This window comes from Gorilla gorilla, chromosome 4 (genome assembly GCF_029281585.2).
Source record: "Gorilla gorilla gorilla isolate KB3781 chromosome 4, NHGRI_mGorGor1-v2.1_pri, whole genome shotgun sequence".
In the NCBI taxonomy this organism is placed as follows: Eukaryota; Metazoa; Chordata; class Mammalia; order Primates; family Hominidae; genus Gorilla; species Gorilla gorilla.
This window is the reverse complement of record NC_073228.2, coordinates 142,295,672-142,314,970: the sequence shown is the minus strand read 5'-3', so window position 1 is coordinate 142,314,970 and position 19,299 is coordinate 142,295,672. Positions and strand designations below refer to the sequence as shown.

General features: G+C 43.1%; 1 protein-coding gene across 3 annotated transcripts in view; it reads right to left on the bottom strand.

Annotated features, from left to right (window-relative positions):
• Positions 1-19,299, bottom strand: part of KDM3B (lysine demethylase 3B) — an 84,336-nt gene that overhangs the window by 16,347 nt on the left and 48,690 nt on the right. For all 3 annotated transcript variants that reach the window (XM_004042585.5, XM_031011772.3, XM_055389131.2), the window contains 3 exons: positions 5,445-5,552; positions 3,082-3,209; positions 1,466-1,745 (listed from right to left, as the gene is read on the bottom strand). In XM_004042585.5, coding sequence (XP_004042633.1) covers positions 1,466-1,745; positions 3,082-3,209; positions 5,445-5,552 — 516 coding nt within the window. The remainder of the gene's footprint in view (positions 1-1,465; positions 1,746-3,081; positions 3,210-5,444; positions 5,553-19,299) is intronic.

The window sequence follows — 19,299 nt, the reverse complement described above, 5'->3', positions numbered from 1 at the left end:
AACCGGGAACAGCATTAGGTACAAAAAGGAATAATCAGCACACAACTGACTCCTAAAAATCAGTCACATGGGAAGGAGGAAAGATTCTCTCTTTTTCCTTGCACCCCCCAAACTGTGTATGGTTTGTTTGGGTCAAGCCTTACAAGCTATAATTATAGGAGGTCTCACAGCCAAGGAGAAACTCTCCTACCACTTCTTTACCAGATCTGAATTTCAAACTCCCTTTTGTTGTCATCCATCTTTCATCTCCCTCACTTCCTAAGACAGTGTTTCAAGTGTATCTTCAGGATACCTGTACTGAAGTCACTTGGAGTGCTTGTTAAAAATGGAGATCTTTACCCCCAGAGATTCTGATTTCATAGTTCTGGGCAGGACACAGGAATCTGCATTTTTAACCGTTCCCCCGATGATTCTTGTGCCCAGTGAAAACTTCTGCTCTAAGTCTAGCTCTCAACCCTGGCTGCATAACAGAACCATCTGAGAAGCTTGTTAAAAGTCTTGTATATGGCTGAGAACAGTAGCTCACGCCTATAATCCCAGCACTTGGGGAGGCCGAGGCAGGTGTATCACTTGAGGTCGGGAGTTTGAGACCAGCCTGACCAACATGGAGAAACCTCGTCTCTATTAAAAATACAAAAAAATTAGCTGGGCGTGGTGGCGCATGCCTGTAATCCCAGCTACTTGGGAGGCTGAGGCAGAAGAATCACTTGAACCTGGGAGACGGAGGTTGCAGTGAGCCAAGATCGCGCCACTGCACTCCAGCCGGAACTCAAGGCAACAAGAGCGAAACTCCGTCTCAAAACAAACAAACCAAAAAAACCCCTTGTATAAATTCTGACTAGAGATCCAGGGTAGGGCCCAGGCATCTGCCTTTTTAGAGAAGTTCCACTTCTAGGAAGAAGTTGAAAGGTAGTCCCTCATATATATATATATGTGTGTGTGTGTGTGTGTATATATATATATGTGTGTATGTATATATATATATATGTGTGTGTATATATATGTGTGTATATATATATATATTTTTTTTTTTTTTTTTTTTTTTGAGACAGAGTCTTGCTGTTACCCAGGCTGGAGTGCAGTGGCGTGATCTTGGCTCACTGCAGGCTCTGCCCCCCAGGTTCATGCCATTCTCCTGCCTCAGCCTCCCAAGTAGCTGGGACTACAGGCGCCCGCCACCTCGCCCGGCTAATTTTTTTGTATTTTTAGTAGAGATGGGGTTTCACCATGTTAGCCAGGATGGTCTTGATCTCCTGACCTCGTGATCTGCCCGCCTTGCCTCCCAAAGTGCTGGGATTATAGGCGTGAGCCACCACGCCAGGCCCCGGCAGTCCCTCATGTGATTAGCCAGAGAAAGTAAGTAGCATGTTTCTTAAATGTGGATGGTAATGTGTGAGTTCAAAGAATCCTGGAAAAAACTCATGATTTCTACCACAGGCAGAGCAGAGGTTTGTGTGCATCTCACCTTTTGTTTCTTCTTTAGCCTTCTGAGTTGCTAAATCTGCCAACCAGTGCAGGGCGGAGGAGGGTGGGGCCGTGTCAGGGCAAGGAGGCCTGATGGCTTTCAGTTCACTATTGCTATTTGATGCCGAACTGTCTGTTTTCAGAGGCTCTTCAGATCTGATGTCAGTGCTGTCGGCTTTGGGAACATGGTCCGGCTCTGGAGTTGTTACTGGTGCCGGTCCTCCTCCGCCAGAGAAGGTAGTTTCGTTTCCAGAAGAGGCACTAGGGTTTATGCTAGGAAGCTAAAATGCAGAAGGCCAACATAATTAGAGTGCTGTGCTTGGGTAGAAAAAAATACAACTAGTAATGGCTTCACATACTAAATAGGTCTGGGAAGAATAATCTGTCATGTAAACTGGCATTTCATACATTATTTAATTCAACATATATTTATTGAGTCCTACAACATGCCAGAAACCAGGCTAGGTTCTGTGGAAAGATCAGTGAACAAGGCTTGAAGTTTGTAATCTAAAATAAAGAGTTAGCATGCCTGACACAATTTCTGCAACGGTGAATTGGTAATTTAAATGACCTCGTAGTGCTGTTCTTAGGATTACATAAAATAGCATATGCAAAGGGCTTAGCATAGTTCTGACACAGATAAATGCTAAATAAATGTTTATTACTCTTACTGATTTTTCTAAATAATTTGCTCTATCTATTTACATACTCTATATAGTCAACTCTACTGAAAATATATCTTAATATCCCTCAGCATTAATCCCTGTGCCTCTTATCATCAACGATGTCTTGTAGCAGTGTTGCCAGAAAGGCCACGGAATGTAAGCAGTTGGTGGTGCGTGTCTGAAGAGAAAACCAGGCCGGGTGCGGTGGCTCATGCCTCTAATCTCAGAATCTTGGGAGTCCAAGGTGGGTGGATCACTTGATGTCAGGAGTTTGAGACCAGCCTGAGCAACATGGTGAAACCCTGTCTCTACTACAAATAAAAAATTACTCAGGTGTGGTGGCGCATGCCTGTGGTCCCAGCAACTTGGGAGGCTGAGGCATGAGAATCACTTGAACCTGGGAGGCAGAGGTTGCAGTGAGCCGAGATCATGCCACTGCACTCCAGTATGGGCAACAGAGCAAGACTCTGTCTGAAAAAAAAAAAAACCAAAACCAAAACTGACAAAGCAGTGTGAAAACCACTGCCTCTGAACCCAACTCAGTGAGCCAATCTTCGTATTTCTGTCTTCTGCACCTGAGATGAATCCAGTGATAGGGACCATGTATCTTCTCAGATAAGACTTAAGAAGACCAGCAGTATTCTTAGCAACCTTTTCTATATTCTTTACCCATACAAAGACCCTGAGGTATGTATCTTGACAAGATGCTAAGAATCTCTTTGTGCTATCAGTCAACCATGAACTGGTTTAAAGATGAAGAGAAACTGTACCCATCAGGGGTAATTAAAATCCTTTGAGTAAAGTTATTTAAGCTCTCTCTAGAAAGGCTTCTCCATCTCCTTATTCCTCAGGAATCCTACAGTAGCCTGGCATAACAGAGTTGAAAAGGGGGTATTTCCTGGTACAAAAAAATGTAAGCTTCACTTAGTTATACCCACACACACCAGTTTACCTGTGACATCCCGTTGGTGACGGCAGGTCTCAATACAGATTTGTTCTGTCGACTGATACAAGGGCAGTTTGCTTTAATTCCCCACTTGCCCCGGGCAGCATGTACCATGTCTCCAATATTGTAAAGAGCTGGGAAAAAACGTAACAATAAAAATAACACCAGAATACTCATATATGCCACATATTGTGCTAAGAGTGTTCTTTACATTATCTCCCTCAATCCTTACCACATTTCAATAACGTAGCTGCTTTTATCTTCAATTTTTGATGATCAAACTGAGACTGAGAGAAGTTAGGCCATTTGCTCAAGTACATAAAGCTGGTAAACGGGAGCACTAAGACTTTAGCCCAGGTATATCTACCCCTAAAGTTCTGTTACTTTTAAGCACTAAGCTACACCCCTTTCCCTCTTCTAGTAAACATTAACACGGTATCCTCCAGGAGAAACTCTAGGGGTAGATTCTCTAGTGTTCAAGAGTATAAATATTGGCCAGGTGTGGTGGCTCACGCCTCTAATCCCAGCACATGGGAGGCCAAGGCAGAAGAACTGCTTTGAGGTCAGGAGTTTGAGGCCAACCTGGCCAACATGGTGAAACCCCATCTCTACTAAAAATACAAAAATTAGCTGGGCATGATGGTGCGTGCCTGTAATTCTAGCTACTTGGGAGGCTGAGGCACGAGAATCGCTTGATTCTAGGAGGTAGAGGTTGCAGTGAGCTGAGATTGTGCCACTGTACTCCAGCCTGGGCAACAGGGTGAGACTCCGTCCCAAAGAGTGTAAACATTTGGAATTGTATACTTTACTGTAAGTTATACCTTAAAAAAAAGGTAAAAACTAATAGGTCAATGTAAACTTTATATGGGTAAATATTTAACTATACTAAGAGCTGCAGGGAGCAGGCATCCTACCACTGCACTCAGGAAACCCTTTGGCTTAGAAGCAGTGGGGTATAAGGGATCCAGGGGATGCTCCAGCAAAGTTTTCTTTGTTTTGTTTTGTTTTGTTTTTTTTGAGACAGAGTCTCACCGTATCGCCTAGGCTGTAGTGCAGTGGCGTGATCTTGGCTCACTGCAACCTCTGCCTCCTGGGTTCAAGCAATTCTCCTGCCTCAGCCTCCCTAGTAGTTGGGATTACAGGCGCTTACCACCATGCCTGGCTAACTTTATATTTTTAGTAGAGGCGGGGTTTCACCATGTTGGCCAGGCTGGTCTCGAACTCCTGACCTCAAGTGATTCACCCGCCTCAACCTCCCAAAGTGCTGGGATTACAGGTGTGAGCCACCATGCCTGGCCTGTGGCAAAGCTTTCTTAAGTGGAGGATAATATAGGCAGTAGTTTGGCAGAGTCATCATCTTCAATGGATGTATGTTAATGGAAGTACAGAAGCTAGGCATACAGAACTTCTGGAAGAATCACTGAAGTAAACTGGGATTGTGACACAAACATAACCATTCATTCCTAATGCTGAGCAAGCTGTCTTCCTCATGGATTCAAGATATCTTATTATCTTCAGCTGGATTTATTTTATTTTTTAATTATATGAGATGGGGTCTTGCTATGTTGACCAGTCTGGTTTTGAACTCCTGGCTTCAACTGATCCTCCAATCTTGGCCTCCCAAAGTGCTGGGATTACAGGCATGAGCTACCACACCTGACCATTTTAGCTGTTTTACAAGCCTAAAACCAGAAGTCTTTCTGAAAGCCTAGGCACTGGCTTTTTCATTCTGGTCCAGCCAACCACAGGAATGGGAAATGGTATCTGGAAACAAGACCAGGTCCTCTGATCAGAAATGGGGAGCAGAGTGTGCAGTGGTCACGTGCACACTAACACATATCTAAAGATCCAAATTTGGCTCAGCACGGTGGCTGACAGCTATACTCCCAGTACTTTGGGAGGCCGAGGTGAGAGGGTCATTTGAGGCCAGGAGTTCAAGACCAGCCTGTGCAACATATTGGGACTCCGTCTCTGAAAAAAAAAAAAAATTAAATTAAATAATAAGCCAGGTGTGGTGGTGCATGCCTGTAGTCCTAGCTACTGGGCAGGCTGAGGTGGGAGGATCACTTGAGGTCAGGAGTTCAAGGCTGCAGTAAGCTATGACCACACCACTGCACTCCAGCCTGGGTGACAGAGCAGACAGTCTCTTCAATAATAATACAGAAGTGTCTCTTCAATAATAATACAGAAGGGTCTCTTCAATAACAATAATAATAATGATAATAATAACAAAGATCCAAATTCTCAGAGAAATCTGATGATGCTTAAAAGAAAAAATGAGGCTAAATCATTTCAAAAAATTTTATGGTGTATGGCTATCTCAACTAAAAACATTTCTTCCACCAAATCTAAAAAAGGAATTTCCTTACCTGTGCCAGGAATAATTTGTGTGGGCATGAGATTCTCTGGTTCGTGGGACTGTCCCTTTGCACACTTCAACCAGGAGAAAACTTCTTCATCACCCATCTCTTCTGTCTCTGAAATAGAAATGATTTCACTTATTTTATAAGGGTCACAAAAATGGATCCTTCTCAGTGAATGGGAGTTTCAGAACCCCAAAGGCCAATTTTCTCATGGCTGAAGGAGATAACAGCTAACTTAAAAAAACAAAAAGCCCCTGCTTTACTGAGATTTTATTTATTTATTTATTTTTGAGACAAGGTTTGGCTCTATCATCCATGCTGGAGTCTAGTGGCTTGATCACGGCTCACCGCAACCTCCGCCTCTCTGGCTCAAGCCATCCTCCCACCCTAGCCTGCAAAGTAGCTGGGACTACAGGAGTGCACCATCACCCCCAACTGTTTGTATTTTTTTGTAGAGATGGGAGTTTCGCCATGTTGCCCAGGCTGGTCTCCAACTCCTGGGCTCAAGTTCCTGGGCCTGCCTTGGCTTCCCAAAGTGCTGGGATTACAGGCATGAGTCACTGTGCCCAACCTAAGGTATAATTTATAAAGAATAAATCCAGCAATTTAAAGTGTTTACTTCAGTGAGTTTAGAGAAACTGAATGAACAACTACCACAATCATGACATAGAACCTTTCTATTCCATCTCCAAAAGTTCTCTCAGGCTCTTTGCAGTCAATTCTCTTCCCTCAAGCCCTGGCCATCAGTGATCAACTTTATAATACTAAAGTTTTGCTATTGGCTGGGCGCAGTGGCTCAAGCCTGTAATCCCAGCACTTTGGGAGGCCGAGGCGGGCGGATCATGACGTCAGGAGATCGAGACCATCCTGGCTAACACGGTGAAACCCTGTCTCTACTAAAAATACAAAAAATTAGCCAGGTGTGGTGGTGGGCGCCTGTGGTCCCAGCTACTCGGGAGGCCGAGGCAGGAGAATGGCGTGAACCCAGGAGGCGGAGCTTGCAGTGAGCTGAGACCACGCCACTGCACTTCAGCCTGGGCGACAGAGTGAGACTCCATCTCAAAAAAAAAAAAAAAAGTTTTGCCTTTCAAAAATGTCATATAAAATGGAAGCATGTAGGATGCAGTCTTTGTGTTGGGTTTCTTTCACTTGGCATAATGCTTTTGAGTCATCTATATTGTTGTGTGTATTAGTAATTCATTCCTTTGTATAGCTGAGTAGTATTCCATGGCAGCAATGTATCATAACTTGTTTATCTCTTCATCAGCTGGTGAACATTTGGACTGTTTCCAATTTTTGGCTATTATAAATAAAGCTGCTACACGGCTGGGTGCAGTGGCTTACACCTGTAATACCAACACTTTGGGAGGCTGAGGTGGGCTCAGGAACTTGAGCCCAGGAGTTTGAGACCAGCCTGGGCAACATGGTAAAAAAATAGAAAATTAGCCAAGCATAGTGGTGCATGCCTGTGGTCCCAGTTACTTGGGTGGCTGAGGTAGGAGGATTGTTTGAGCCTGGGAGGCGGAGGCTGCAGTGAGCAGAGATCGCTCCACTGCACTCCAGCCTGGGCAACAGAAAGAGACCCTGTCTCAAAAACAAAAAAACAAAAAAATAAATAAAGCAGCTATAAACATTCATGTATAGGTCTTTCTGTGGAAATGTTTTTATTTCTCTTGTAAATACCTAGCAGTGCGATGCCAGGTCATATAGTTAATTTTAGCTTTATAACTTTGTAAGAAATGACCTTCTTGCTTTCCAAAGTGATGGTACCAATCTGCATTCCTACCAGCAATATTTAAGAGGTCTACTTCTACATCCTTGATAATACTTGATACTGTCCGGTTTTCCTTTTTTTTTTTGAGATGGAGTCTCGCTTTGTCGCCCAGGCTGGAGTGCAGTGGTGTGATCTCGGCTCACTGCAACCTCTGCCTCCCCGGTTCAAGCAATTCTCCTGCCTCCGCCTCCCGAGTAGCTGAGACTACAGGTGCGTGCCACTATGCCCAACTAATTTTTTGTGTTTTTCATAGAGACAGGGGTTCAATGTTAGCTAGGATGGTCTCAATCTTCTGACCTTGTGATCCACCCGCGTCAGCCTCCCAAACTGCTGGAATTACAGGTATGAGCCAACACGCCTGGCCACTACTGTCAGTTTTAAGAATTGTAGCCATTCTAGTGGACATAATAATTTCTCATTATGGTTTTAATTTGTATTTCCCAAATTAATTACAATTTTTCCCACATACTTACCTGCCATCGACTATATTTTTTGGTGACGTATCTGTTCAAACCTTTTTAAAACTAGCTTGGGCTGGCATGGTAGCTCACACCTGTAGCACTTTGGGAGGCCAATGTGGAAGAATCGCTTGAGTGTAAAAGTTAAAGACCAGGATGGGCAACACAGTGAGACCCCATTTCTACAAAACCAAACCAAAACAGAACAACAATAACAAAAAAATGGGCTTGTTTGCCCAGGCTGGTGTCAACCTCCTGCTGGACTCTAGCGATCCTTCTGTCTCAGCCTCCCAGGTAGCTGGGATTATAGGTGTTACACCACTGTGCACAGCAGCTTTTCATTTTCTCGTTTTTTGGGGACAGGGTCTCACTCTGTCACCCAGGCTGGAGTGTAATGGCACGATTGTGGCTCACTGCAGCCTCAACCTCCCAGGGTTAAATAATTCTCCCACCTCAGCCTCCCGAGTAGCTGGGACCACAGGTGAAAGCCACCACGTCTCGCTAATTTTTAAATTTTTTTTGTAGAGATGAGGTCTCCGTGTTGCCTAGGCTGGTCTTGAACTCCTGGGCTCAAGCAATCCCACTGCCTTGGCCTCCGTAACTGTTGGGATTACAGGTTATAAGCCACTGTGCCTGGGCTATTTTCATTTTCTTAAACATGTATTTTTTTTTTTGGAGACGGGGTCTCGCTCTTTTGCCCAGGCTGGAGTGCAGTGGTGCAATCTCGGCTCACTGCAACCTCCGCTTCCTGGGTTCAAGCGATCCTCCTGCCTCAGCCTCCCAAGCAGCTGGGATTACAGGTGCCCGCCACCACGCCCAGCTAATTTTTGTATTTTTAGTAGAGACAGGGTTTCAACATGTTGGCCAGGCTGGTCTCGAACTCCTGACCTCAGGTGATCCACCTGCCTCAGCCTCCCAAAGTGCTGGGATTACAGGCATGAGCCACCGTGCCCAGCCTTTACGTGTCTTCTGAAAAGGTAAAGTTTTAAACTTTTATATTAGGCCGGACACAATGGCTTGTGCCTGTAATCCCAGCACTTTGGGAGGTTGAGGCAGGTGGGTCACCTGAGATCAGGAGTTCGAGACCAGCCTGGCCAACATGGTGAAATGGTGAAACCCTGTCTCTACTAAAAATACAAAAAAATTGGCTGGGGGTGGTGGCGGGCACATGTAATCCCGGCTGCTCGGGAGGCTGAAGCAGGAGGATCGCTTGATCCTGGGAGGTGGAAGCTGCGGTGAGCTAAGATTGCACCACTGCACTCCAGCCTGGGTGACAGGACGAGACTTCGTCTCAGAAAAAAAAAAAAAATAAAAGAATAAAAAATAAACTTTTATATTTTTCATTTGCATTGTGTTCTAAGAAATATTTCTTTAGTGCAAGGATACAAATATTTTATTTCTTTCTAGAAGTTTTAGTTTTAGCTTTTATGTTTAGGCCTATGGTCCACTTAGAGTTAGTATTTTGTATATGGTGGGAGGTAAAGACAGAGGTTTGTGGGCGGCAAGCCACCCAGGCGCCGAGGCAAGAGACCGAGGACACGAGCTGTTCCAGTATAATAAAATATAAAACAAGAATAGTTATACCAGATATAGATCTTAGATATGATTATATATGAATATCATTAATCATTAGTTGGTAGTAATTATTCTTTATCCCAATATTATAATAATTCTCACTCTATAATCATAACCTAGGAAAAACCAGGCCATACAGAGATAGGAGCTGAGGGGACACAGTAAGGTGTGACTAGAAGACAAGAGTGCGAGCCTTCTGTTATGCCCGGACAGGGCCACCAGAGGGCTCCTTGGTCTAGCGGTGACGCCAGCGTCTGGGAAGACGCCCGTTGCCAGGTGGACCGTGGTCTAGCAGTAGCGAAAAGTGTCAAGGAACAACACCCGCTACTTAGCAGACCAGGAAAGGGAGTCTCCTTTTCCCTGGGGGAGTTTAGAGAAGACTCTGCTCCTCCACCTCTTGTGGAGGGCCTGACATCAGTCAGGCTTGCCTGCAGTTATCCGGAGGCCTAACCGTCTCCCTGTGATGCTGTGCTTCAGTGGTCACACTCCTAGTCCGCCTTCATGTTCCATCCTGTACACCTGGCTCTGCCTTCTAGATAGCAGTAGAAAATTAGTGAAAGTACTAAAAGTCTCTGATATGCAGAAATAATGGCGTAAGCTGTCTTTCTCTTTGTCTCCTCTCTCTCTCTGCCTCGGCTGCCAGGCAGGGAAGGGCCCCCTGTCCAGTGGACATGTGACCCACGTGACCTTACCTATCATTGGAGATGACTCACACTCTTTACCCTGCCCCTTTTGCTTTGTATCCAATAAATAACAGCACAGCCAGACATTCGGGGCCACTACCGGTCTCCGTGCATTGGTGGTAGCGGTCCCCCGGGCCCAGCTGTCTTTTCTTTTATCTCTTTGTCTTGTGTCTTTACTTCTACACACTCTCGTCGCCGCACACGGCGAGAGACCCACTGACCCTATGGGGCTGGTCCCTGCAGAGGTTCCTCTTTTTTTTTTTTTTTTGGAATATGGATATACAATTGTTCCAGTACCATTTGTTGAAAGGGTTATCCTTTCCCCCACTGAACTACCTTGGCACCTTTGTCATAATTGATTATGTATGTATGGGTTTACTTCTAGATTGTTTTCTGTTCCCTTACCACAGTGTCTTAATTACTGTAGCTTTAATATTAATTCTTGAAATGTAGTACAAGTCCTTCAACTTGAATCTATTTCAAAATTGTTTTGGGTATTCTAGATCCACTGTATTTCACATACATTTCAGAACCGCCTTGTCAATTTCTACAAAATGGCCTTCTGAGACTCTGATTTGGAATTGCATTTAATTACATATCAATTTAGAAGAAGTGACGTCTTAGTATTCAACCCTCTATTTTTCTTTTCTTTTCTTTTTTTGTTTTAAGAAGGAGTTTCGCTCATTGCCCAGGCTAGAGTGCAATGGCACGATCTCAGCTCACTGCAACCTCTGCCTCCCGGGTTCAAGCGATTCTCCTGCCTCAGCCTCCCGAGAAGCTGGGATTACAGGCATGTGCCACCATGCCTGGCTAATTTTGTATTTTTAGTAGAGACAGGGTTTCTCCATGTTGGTCAGGCTGGTCTCGAACTCCCGACCTCAGGTGATCCGCCTGCCTCGGCCTCCCAAAGCGCTGGGATTGCAGGCGTGAGTTAGCCACGGTGCTCGGCCTATTTTTCATTATTATTATTTTTTCTTTATCTTTTAACAATTTTTTTGTAGAGATGGGATCTTGCTGTGTTGCCCAGGCTGGTCTCAAACTCCTGGCCTCAAGTGATTCTCCCACTTCAGCTTCCCAAAGTGCTAGGATTACAGACATGAGCCACCACACGCAGCCCATATTCAATCTTCGGATCCACAAATATGGTATATCTCTTCATTTATTTAGGTATTCTTTAATTTCTCTCAGTAATATGTTGTAGTCTTCAGTGCATGTGTCTTGTAGGTATTGGCTAAATTTGTCCCTAAGCACTTCATGATTTTATGATGCTCGGCTCACTGAAGCTTCTGCCTCCCAGGTTCAAGGAATTCTCCTGCTTCAACCTCCCATTACATTTCAATTTCTAATTGTTCATTGCTATCATACAGAAAAATAATTGAGCTTTGTATGTTGACTTTGTATCATGTAATATTGAAAAAACTCATTATAATATTAGCTTTTTTGTAGATCTCTGGATTTCTACATAGATGATCATGTTGTCTGAGAATAAAAATCATTTTACTTCTTTCCAATCTGTATGTCTCTTCTGTTTTCCTTTTCCCCTTTTTCCCTTTTATTTCTTCATACTGACCACTAACTCCAGTAAAATACTGAATAGAAGTTACAAAAGCTGACATCCTTGCTTTGTTCCTGAACCTAAGAGGAAGAAGTCAATCTTTCATATTACATATGATATTCGACTTATACATAGTTGTGTTTTTCAAACATTATTTCATTATCATTCTCCAAAGAGCCTTTTCAGACTTTGTTTTGTGGTCATTGTGCTCTCCACCCAAGAAATTTTAATACCAGATATACTGTATATCTGTTTATGTATTATGGCCCCCTGAAAGGTCACAAAAAATTGTTAACATTTTAGATTCTCCCTCCCAAGCAAGAGCCAATTTTCACCTGATGAGAATGCATAGCCTAGGTTTTTGATAATTTAGACAAATGATTTTTCTGCTATATCTTGAGATCATGTGGTTATTTTTTAGTCTACTAATATAGTAGACTGCACTGATTTTCAAGTGAACCCCATTTGTTCATGATGTATTATTCTTTTTATGTATCTCTTGACTTAAACTTGCTTAAGTTTTATAGAATATTTTTACATCTATGTTCATGATGGATACTGGGGCTGTAACTTTCTATGCTTCTCATGTCTTTATTTGGTTTTGATATTAGTATAATGCTGGCTTCATAAAACGAGCTGGTAAGTGTTTCCTCCCATTTTCTGAAAGACTGTGTGTATAACTGGTATTATTTCCTCCTTAAATGTTTGCTATAATTTACTAGTAAGGCCACCATCTAGACCTTAAGTTTTCTTTGTTGAAAGACTTTTGAAACTACAAATTCAATTTCTTTCTTTTTTTTTTTTTAAGGAGTGTAGGAGCAAAGGTTTAATAGGAAAAAAAAAAAAAAAAGAAAGAAAGAAAGAAAGAGAAAGTAAAACAGCTCTCTCTCGTGAGAGAGGGGACTCCCGAGAGGAAAAGACCAGTTGGTGGCAGATGTGCTGGATTTTACTCAGGCTTGAGGTGGCGGCGTCTGATTTACATAGGGATTACAGATTGGTTCAATCAGGTATGATGTTTACATAGCTTTAGGGGAAGGCTGGCTACCCCACCCTAATGTTATTATGCAAATGAACTTTCCCCTTGGCTGGTGCCATCTTGTCTGCTCCTTACTGTACATGTGGTTGACAAAGCAAAGGGAAGATGAAGCTCCCATCTTGAACATGATTTCATAACTGCTAACATCTATGTCTGCAACTGAATTTTACAGGCTGCTCTTTGTTAGAAAGAAAATAATTTGGGGCTGCTTTTCATTAAATGGAAAACCTTACCAAGGACTTCTGTACCCTCAGTATCCGCCTAAGTAATTTCTTCTTAACACCTGTATCATTCCCCGCTCTGGAGTGGTAACCCTAACTACTATTAGGGGCTGTTGGACGAGGACTCTTTCTGGCTACTTCCTGCTGAAAAGAGGTGTTGTGTGGGGAACAGCAGGTAGGGCTCCTCCTGGGGCCGATCTAAGAGTCCTCAGAAGAAAGGCACGTCCATGTGTGGTTCTGTCTGCAGCACCATTTGGAGTTTGATTGCTGTTAGCCATTCCGATGGGTTGTAACACTGGTTTGCCTCCACCAGATGTTGCATTTTGATGAATGCTGTACCTTGGTATCTGGGACGAGGTCCCCAGTATGAAGCAGCTACGTTGTCTGGGGTAAATACCTGAGGTTCATCATCTCGTGCCAGGAAAATTTTGGACACGGACACACATGAGGAATTTAGGAGTGGAGGTTTAACAGGCAAAAGAGAGAAAGATAAAGAAAGGAAAACAGCTCTCTCTCTAGTGAGAGAGAGGGGGCTTCCAAGAGGAAAAGACCAAGTTCTTAATGTAAAGTTATTTAGGTTCTCTATTTGTTCTCGAGGGAATTTTGATGGTTTGTGCTTTTCGTGGAATTTGTCCATTATATCTAAGCTGTAAAAGCTATTGGCATAGGCTGGGCGTGGTGGCTCACACCTGTTATCCCAGCACTTTGGGAGGCTGAGGCAGGCAGGTCGCCTGAGGTCAGGAGTTCGAAACCTGCCTGACCAACATGCCAAAACCCCGTCTCTACTAAAAATACAGAAATTAGCTAGGTTTGGTGGCACACACCTATAATCCCAGCCACTTGGGAGGCTGGGGCAGGAGAATTGCTTGAACCCGGGAGATGGAGGTTGCAGTGGGCTGAGATCATGCCACTGCACTCCAGCCCGGGCGACAGAGATAGACGCTGTCTCAAAAAAAAAAAAAAATTTATTGGCATAATAACGTTCATAATTTTACCTATCCTTTTAATGTCTAAAAGATCTGTATTGAGGTCCTCACATTCTTTTTTTATTATTATTAAAGAGATAGGGTCTCACTATGTTCCCCTACTGGTCTCAAACTCCTGGATTCAAGTGATCCTCCCACCTAAGATTCTCAAATAGATGAGAATATAGGCACATGCCACTGTGCCTGCATCTCTCATTCTCTCATTGGTAAACTGTACCTTCTCTTTTTCATCATGTAGGCAGAAGATTAGCACATATAAAATATCTTTTTCTCATTTATACTCTTTTAAAAAGTTAATTGTTTAACTTTTCTTTCTTTTTTTTTATTGAGACAGAGTTTCACTCTTGTTGCCTAGGCTAGAGTGCAATGTCACGACCTCAGCTCACTGCAACCTCCACCTAAGTGATTCTCCTGCCTCAGCCTCCTGAGTAGCTGGTCTACAGGTGCCTGCCACCATGCTCAGCTAATTTTGTTTGTATTTTTAGTAGAGACAGGGTTTCACCGTGTTGGCCAGGCTGGTCTCGAACTCCTGACCTCAGGTGATCCACCTGCCTCAGCCTCCCAAAGTGCTGGGATTACAGGCGTGAGCCACTGTGCCTGACCTTAACTTTTCTTTTTTTGAGACAGGGTTGCACTATGTCACCCAGGCTGGAATGCAGTGGTGCAATCATGGCTCACTACAGCCCCAACCTTCTGGGCTCAGGTGATCCTCTCCCATCAGCCTCTGAGTAGGTGGGACCACAGGTGTGTGCCACCACGCCCAGCTAATTTTTAAATTTTTTGTAGAGATGGGAGTCTTGCTATGTTGCCCAGGCTGGTCTTGAACTCCTGGCCTCAAGTAATCCCCATCTTGACTTCTCAAAGTGTTGGGATTGCAAGTGTGAGCCACCAAACCTAGCCAGTCCCATTTCTTTTTGGTTTCATTTTTCCTGCCTTCTTTTGAACTACTAACATATTTTTTGTGATTTGATTTTGTTTTCCATTTTGGACTTACTAGCTATATTTCTTTGTTTTTAAGTGGTTGCTTTAGCATTTTCAGTATTAATCTTCAACTTATCAAAGTCTATCTTCAAATATTAATTTCACTTTACATAAAGTGTAAGATCCTTACAAAACTATACTTCCAGTTTTCCCTCTTTTCCTCTGTGCTGCTATTATATATTTGAATTTTACATATAGTATAAACCCCAAAATATATTGTTACTATTTTTGCTTTTAAACAATTAACTTTTAAAAAGATTATAAATGAGAAAAAGAGATCTTTTATATTTACTCATATATACCATGTAGGATGTTCTTCATTACTTTGTGTAAGTTCTGATTTCCATTTCATTTTCTTCTGCCTGAATAACTACCTTTAACTTTATTATCGTGTGGATCTGCTGGTGGTGCATTCTATCAGCTTTTCTTGGTTTGAGAAAAGCTGCTAGAATGGTCACTCGTTTTTTTTTTCTTTTGTAAGACAGAGTCTTACTCTGTTGCCTATGCTAGAGTGCAGTGAAGTGATGATGGCTCCCTGCGGCCTCAACCTCTCAGCTCAAGTGATCCTCCCACCTCAACCTCCTAAGTAGCTGTGACCACAGGCATGTGTCACCTTGCCTGGCTACTTTTAAAAAATATTTGTGGCGGGGCATGGTGGCTCATGCCTGTAATCCCAGCACTTTGGGAGGCTGGGGCGGGTGGATCACGAGATCAGGAGTTCAAGACCAGCCTGCCAACACAGTGAAACCCCATCTCTACTAAAAGTACAAAAATTAGCCAGGCGTGGTGGCAGGAACCTGTAATCCCAGCTACTTGGGAGGCTGAGGCAGGAGAATCACTTGAACCTGGGAGACAGAGGTTGCAGTGAGCCAAGATCGCACCACCGCACTCCAGCCTGGTCGACAGTGCGACACTCTGTCTCAAAAAAAAAAAAATTTGTAGGCTGGGCACGGTGGCTCACGCCTGTAATCCCAGCACTTTGGGAGGCTGAGATGGGCAGATCACCTGAGGTCAGGAGTTTGAGACCAGCCTGATTAATTAACATGGCGAAACACTGTCTCTACTAAAAATATAAAAAACCCCACAAAAATTAGCAGGGCATGGTGGCACATGCCTGTAATCCCAGCTACTTGAAGGGGGTGAGGCAGGAGAATAGCTTGAACTCGGGAAGACGAGGTTGTAGTGAGCAGAGATCGCACCCCTGCACTCCAGCCTGGGAGACAGTCAGACTCCATCTCAAGAAAAAAAAGAAAAAACAAAACAAAACAAAAAAGTTCATTCCATTGTTTTCTGTTGTCTTCTGGCCTACAGGACTTCTCATAAATTGGATGTCATTCTTTTGTTTTTTTTTTTTTAGATGGAGTTTTGCTCTTGCTGCCCAGGCTTAAGTGCAATGGCATGACCTCGGCTCACCACAACCTCGGCTTCCCAGGTTCAAGTGATTCTCCTGCCTCAGCCTCCCAAGTAGCTGGGACCACAGGCATGTGCCACCACACCCGGCTAATTTTGTATTTTTAGTAGAGACAGGATTTCACCATGTTGGCCAGGTTGGTCTCGAACTCCCGACCTCAGGTGATCCCGCCCACCTCGTCCTCCCAAAGTGCTGGGATTACAGGCACGAGCCATGGCGCCCAGCCAGCCTGTCATTCTTATCTTTGTTACTCTACACAAAATGTGCTTTGGTGTGGTTTTCTTGATGTTTCTACTGTTTGGAGTTTGTTAATTTTGTGTTTACATAATTTTCACCAAATCTGGAAATTTTTTGGTTTTATTTAAATATTTTTTCTGCCTCTGCTCTCCCACTTTTTCTGAAACTCTACTTGTATGTTTGGTAGACCACCTGATATTTCCTGCAGCTCTACAAGGCATTTTTCAATTAATAAATGTGGGTCATTTTTCTCTGCTTTGTTTTAGATAGCTTCTTTTGTCATGTCTGCAAGTTTAGTCTTTTTTTTTTCTTCTACATTATCTAATCTGCTGTTAATCTCATCTGGTGTAAATACCTGAGATATTTTTCATCTCTGGAAGTTTTCATTTGGGCTTTTATATATCTTCTTTTTCTCTCCTCATCACATCATGTATTTCTTTAAATCCTTAATCATATTTATAAGATGTATAGTAGCTACATTAAAGTTCTTTTTTTTTTTTTGGTTGAGATGGGGTCTTGCTATATTGCCTAGGCTGGAATTGAACTCCTCAGCTTAAGTGATCCTCCTGCCTCAGCCTCCCAAAGTGCTGGGATTGCAGGTGTGAGCCATCATACCTGGCTTAAGGTTCTTTTCTATTCTTTTTTTTTTTTTTGAGACAGAGTTTCGCTCTTGTTGCCCAGGCTGGAGTGCAATGGCACAATCTTGGCTCGCTGCAACCTCTGCCTCCTGGGTTCAAGTGATTCTCCTGCCTCAGCCTCCCGAGTAGCTGGGATTACAGGCACCCGCCACCATGCCTGGCTAATTTTTTCTATTTTTCGTGCAGACGGGGTTTCAACATGTTGGCCAGGCTGGTCTCAAACTCCTGACCTCAGGCAGTCCACCTGCCTGGGCCTCCCAAAGTGCTGAGATTACAGGCATGAGCCACTGTGCCAGGCCGGTTCTTTTCTATTCTATTATCACCGTCATTCTGGGGTTTTTTCCTATTGATTGATTATCCCTCCTCAGCTTACTGGTCATGTAAGTTGGTATTTTTGCACACTTGATAATTACTGATTAAATGCAAGGTTGTGACTTTTCTGGGTAGTGGGTTTTGTTTGAAGGGTGCTCCTTTAAATATTCCTTTAAAGGGTATTTGGTGTTAGTGTGTCGCACAATTATGTAACTTGCTAATCAGTTTGCTTCTTCCAAGGCTTGCTTTATACTTTGTTATGGAAGCTCCAGAATAGTTTTTATTCTGAGACTAAATTAGTCCCACTACTCTTCACACTGGCTGGTGGGAATACAAATCATGAATTTTGTGAATTATTCAGTCAATTGCTTTCTGAAGGTTCCATCTTGGGCTTTGAGGAACTTCATCTCATTCATGCACAGATTACTATATATACAAAAAACCGAGGGGCTGTCTCTGTAGAGAGTTCCAGCCTTTTCAGCACTTTGCCTTACTCTTCTCAGACTGTCATCTCTGTCTCTAGTCAGTAAGGTTGCCAGTTTCAGTTTTGGTTCTCTTTCCCTTGCTATAGCCTAGAAACTGTGCCTAAGCAGTAAGCCAGGGCAACTGTAGGGATCACCTTGGTTTTTTCCCTTCTCTTAGAGATAATAGTCCCATGTTGCCTGTTGTTCGATGTCAAAAACTGTGGTTTCATATATTTTATCTAGTTTTCTCATTGTTTATGGCAGGAGGGCAATTCCTGTGACAGTTAATCTTTCATGGGCAGGTGCAGAATACTCTAGCAGCTAACATTTATGGAATACCTGGTGGGTGTCAGGTCCTATTCTAACCACGTTACATACAACATCTCATTCAAAACAACAAAATTGTGAGGCAAGTACTGATATCTTTGTTTTACAGACAAGAAAACTGAGGCTCTGCAGGATTAAGTAACTAGCCCAAGATATAATAGTTGGTACAATAAGAGGTAGAAATAGGTGCCACATCACGGTAGCCTAAACTCTAAACCACTGTACGATGGTTATATCATACCTCCGAAGAGGGAAGAATGAAAAAGTCAAGGGGTAAGGAGGGTTTTTGGCACGTAATAAGATAAAGGAAGAACCAAAGGCAGCAAATAATTTGAATAGACATTTTTCCTAAGAAAATAAACAAATGGCTGGGCACAGTGATTCACACCTATAATTCCAGCAGTTTGGGAGGCCAAGGCAGGAGGATCACTTGAGCCTGGGAATTAGCAACCAGACTGGGCAATGTAGCGAGACTCCATCTCTACCAAAAAAAATTAGCTGGGCACGGTAGCACATGCCTGCAGTCCCAGCTATGCAGGAGGCTTAGGTGGGAGAACTGCTTGGGCCCAGGCGGTCGAGGCTGCAATGAGCCATGATGATGCCACTGCACTCCAGCCTGAGTGACAAAGCGAGACCCTTTCTCAAAAACAACAATAAAAAAAAAAAAAAGGAAAAAGAAAAAAGAAAAGTTAAAAAAAAAGCACATGGAAAGATATTCAACATCGTTAGTCACCAGGGGAAAGCAAATCAAAACAACACAATCATATACTACGTCACAGCCACTGTGATGGCTATAACAAAAAAGACAAAGGACAAGTGTTGGCAAGAATGTGGAAAATTCCCTCATACATTACTGGTGGGATTGTAACATAGTGCAGCTACTTTAGAATATAATCTGGCAGTTCCTCAAAAGGTTAAAAGTAGAATTGTCGTATGCCCTAGCCAATTCCACTCCTACATATATATATATACTCAAGAGAAATGCAACCATACGTTCACACAAAAAAACTGTACACAAATGTTCACAGCAGCACTATTCATAATAGCCAAATGCGGAGGCAACCCAAAAGTCCATCAACTGGTGAATAAACAAAATGAAGTATATCCAAAAAAGGAGTATTATTTGGCAATGCAAATGAATGAATGGTTCACATGTGCTAAAACACAGATGAAACTTTAAAACATTACACTAAGTGAAAAGGG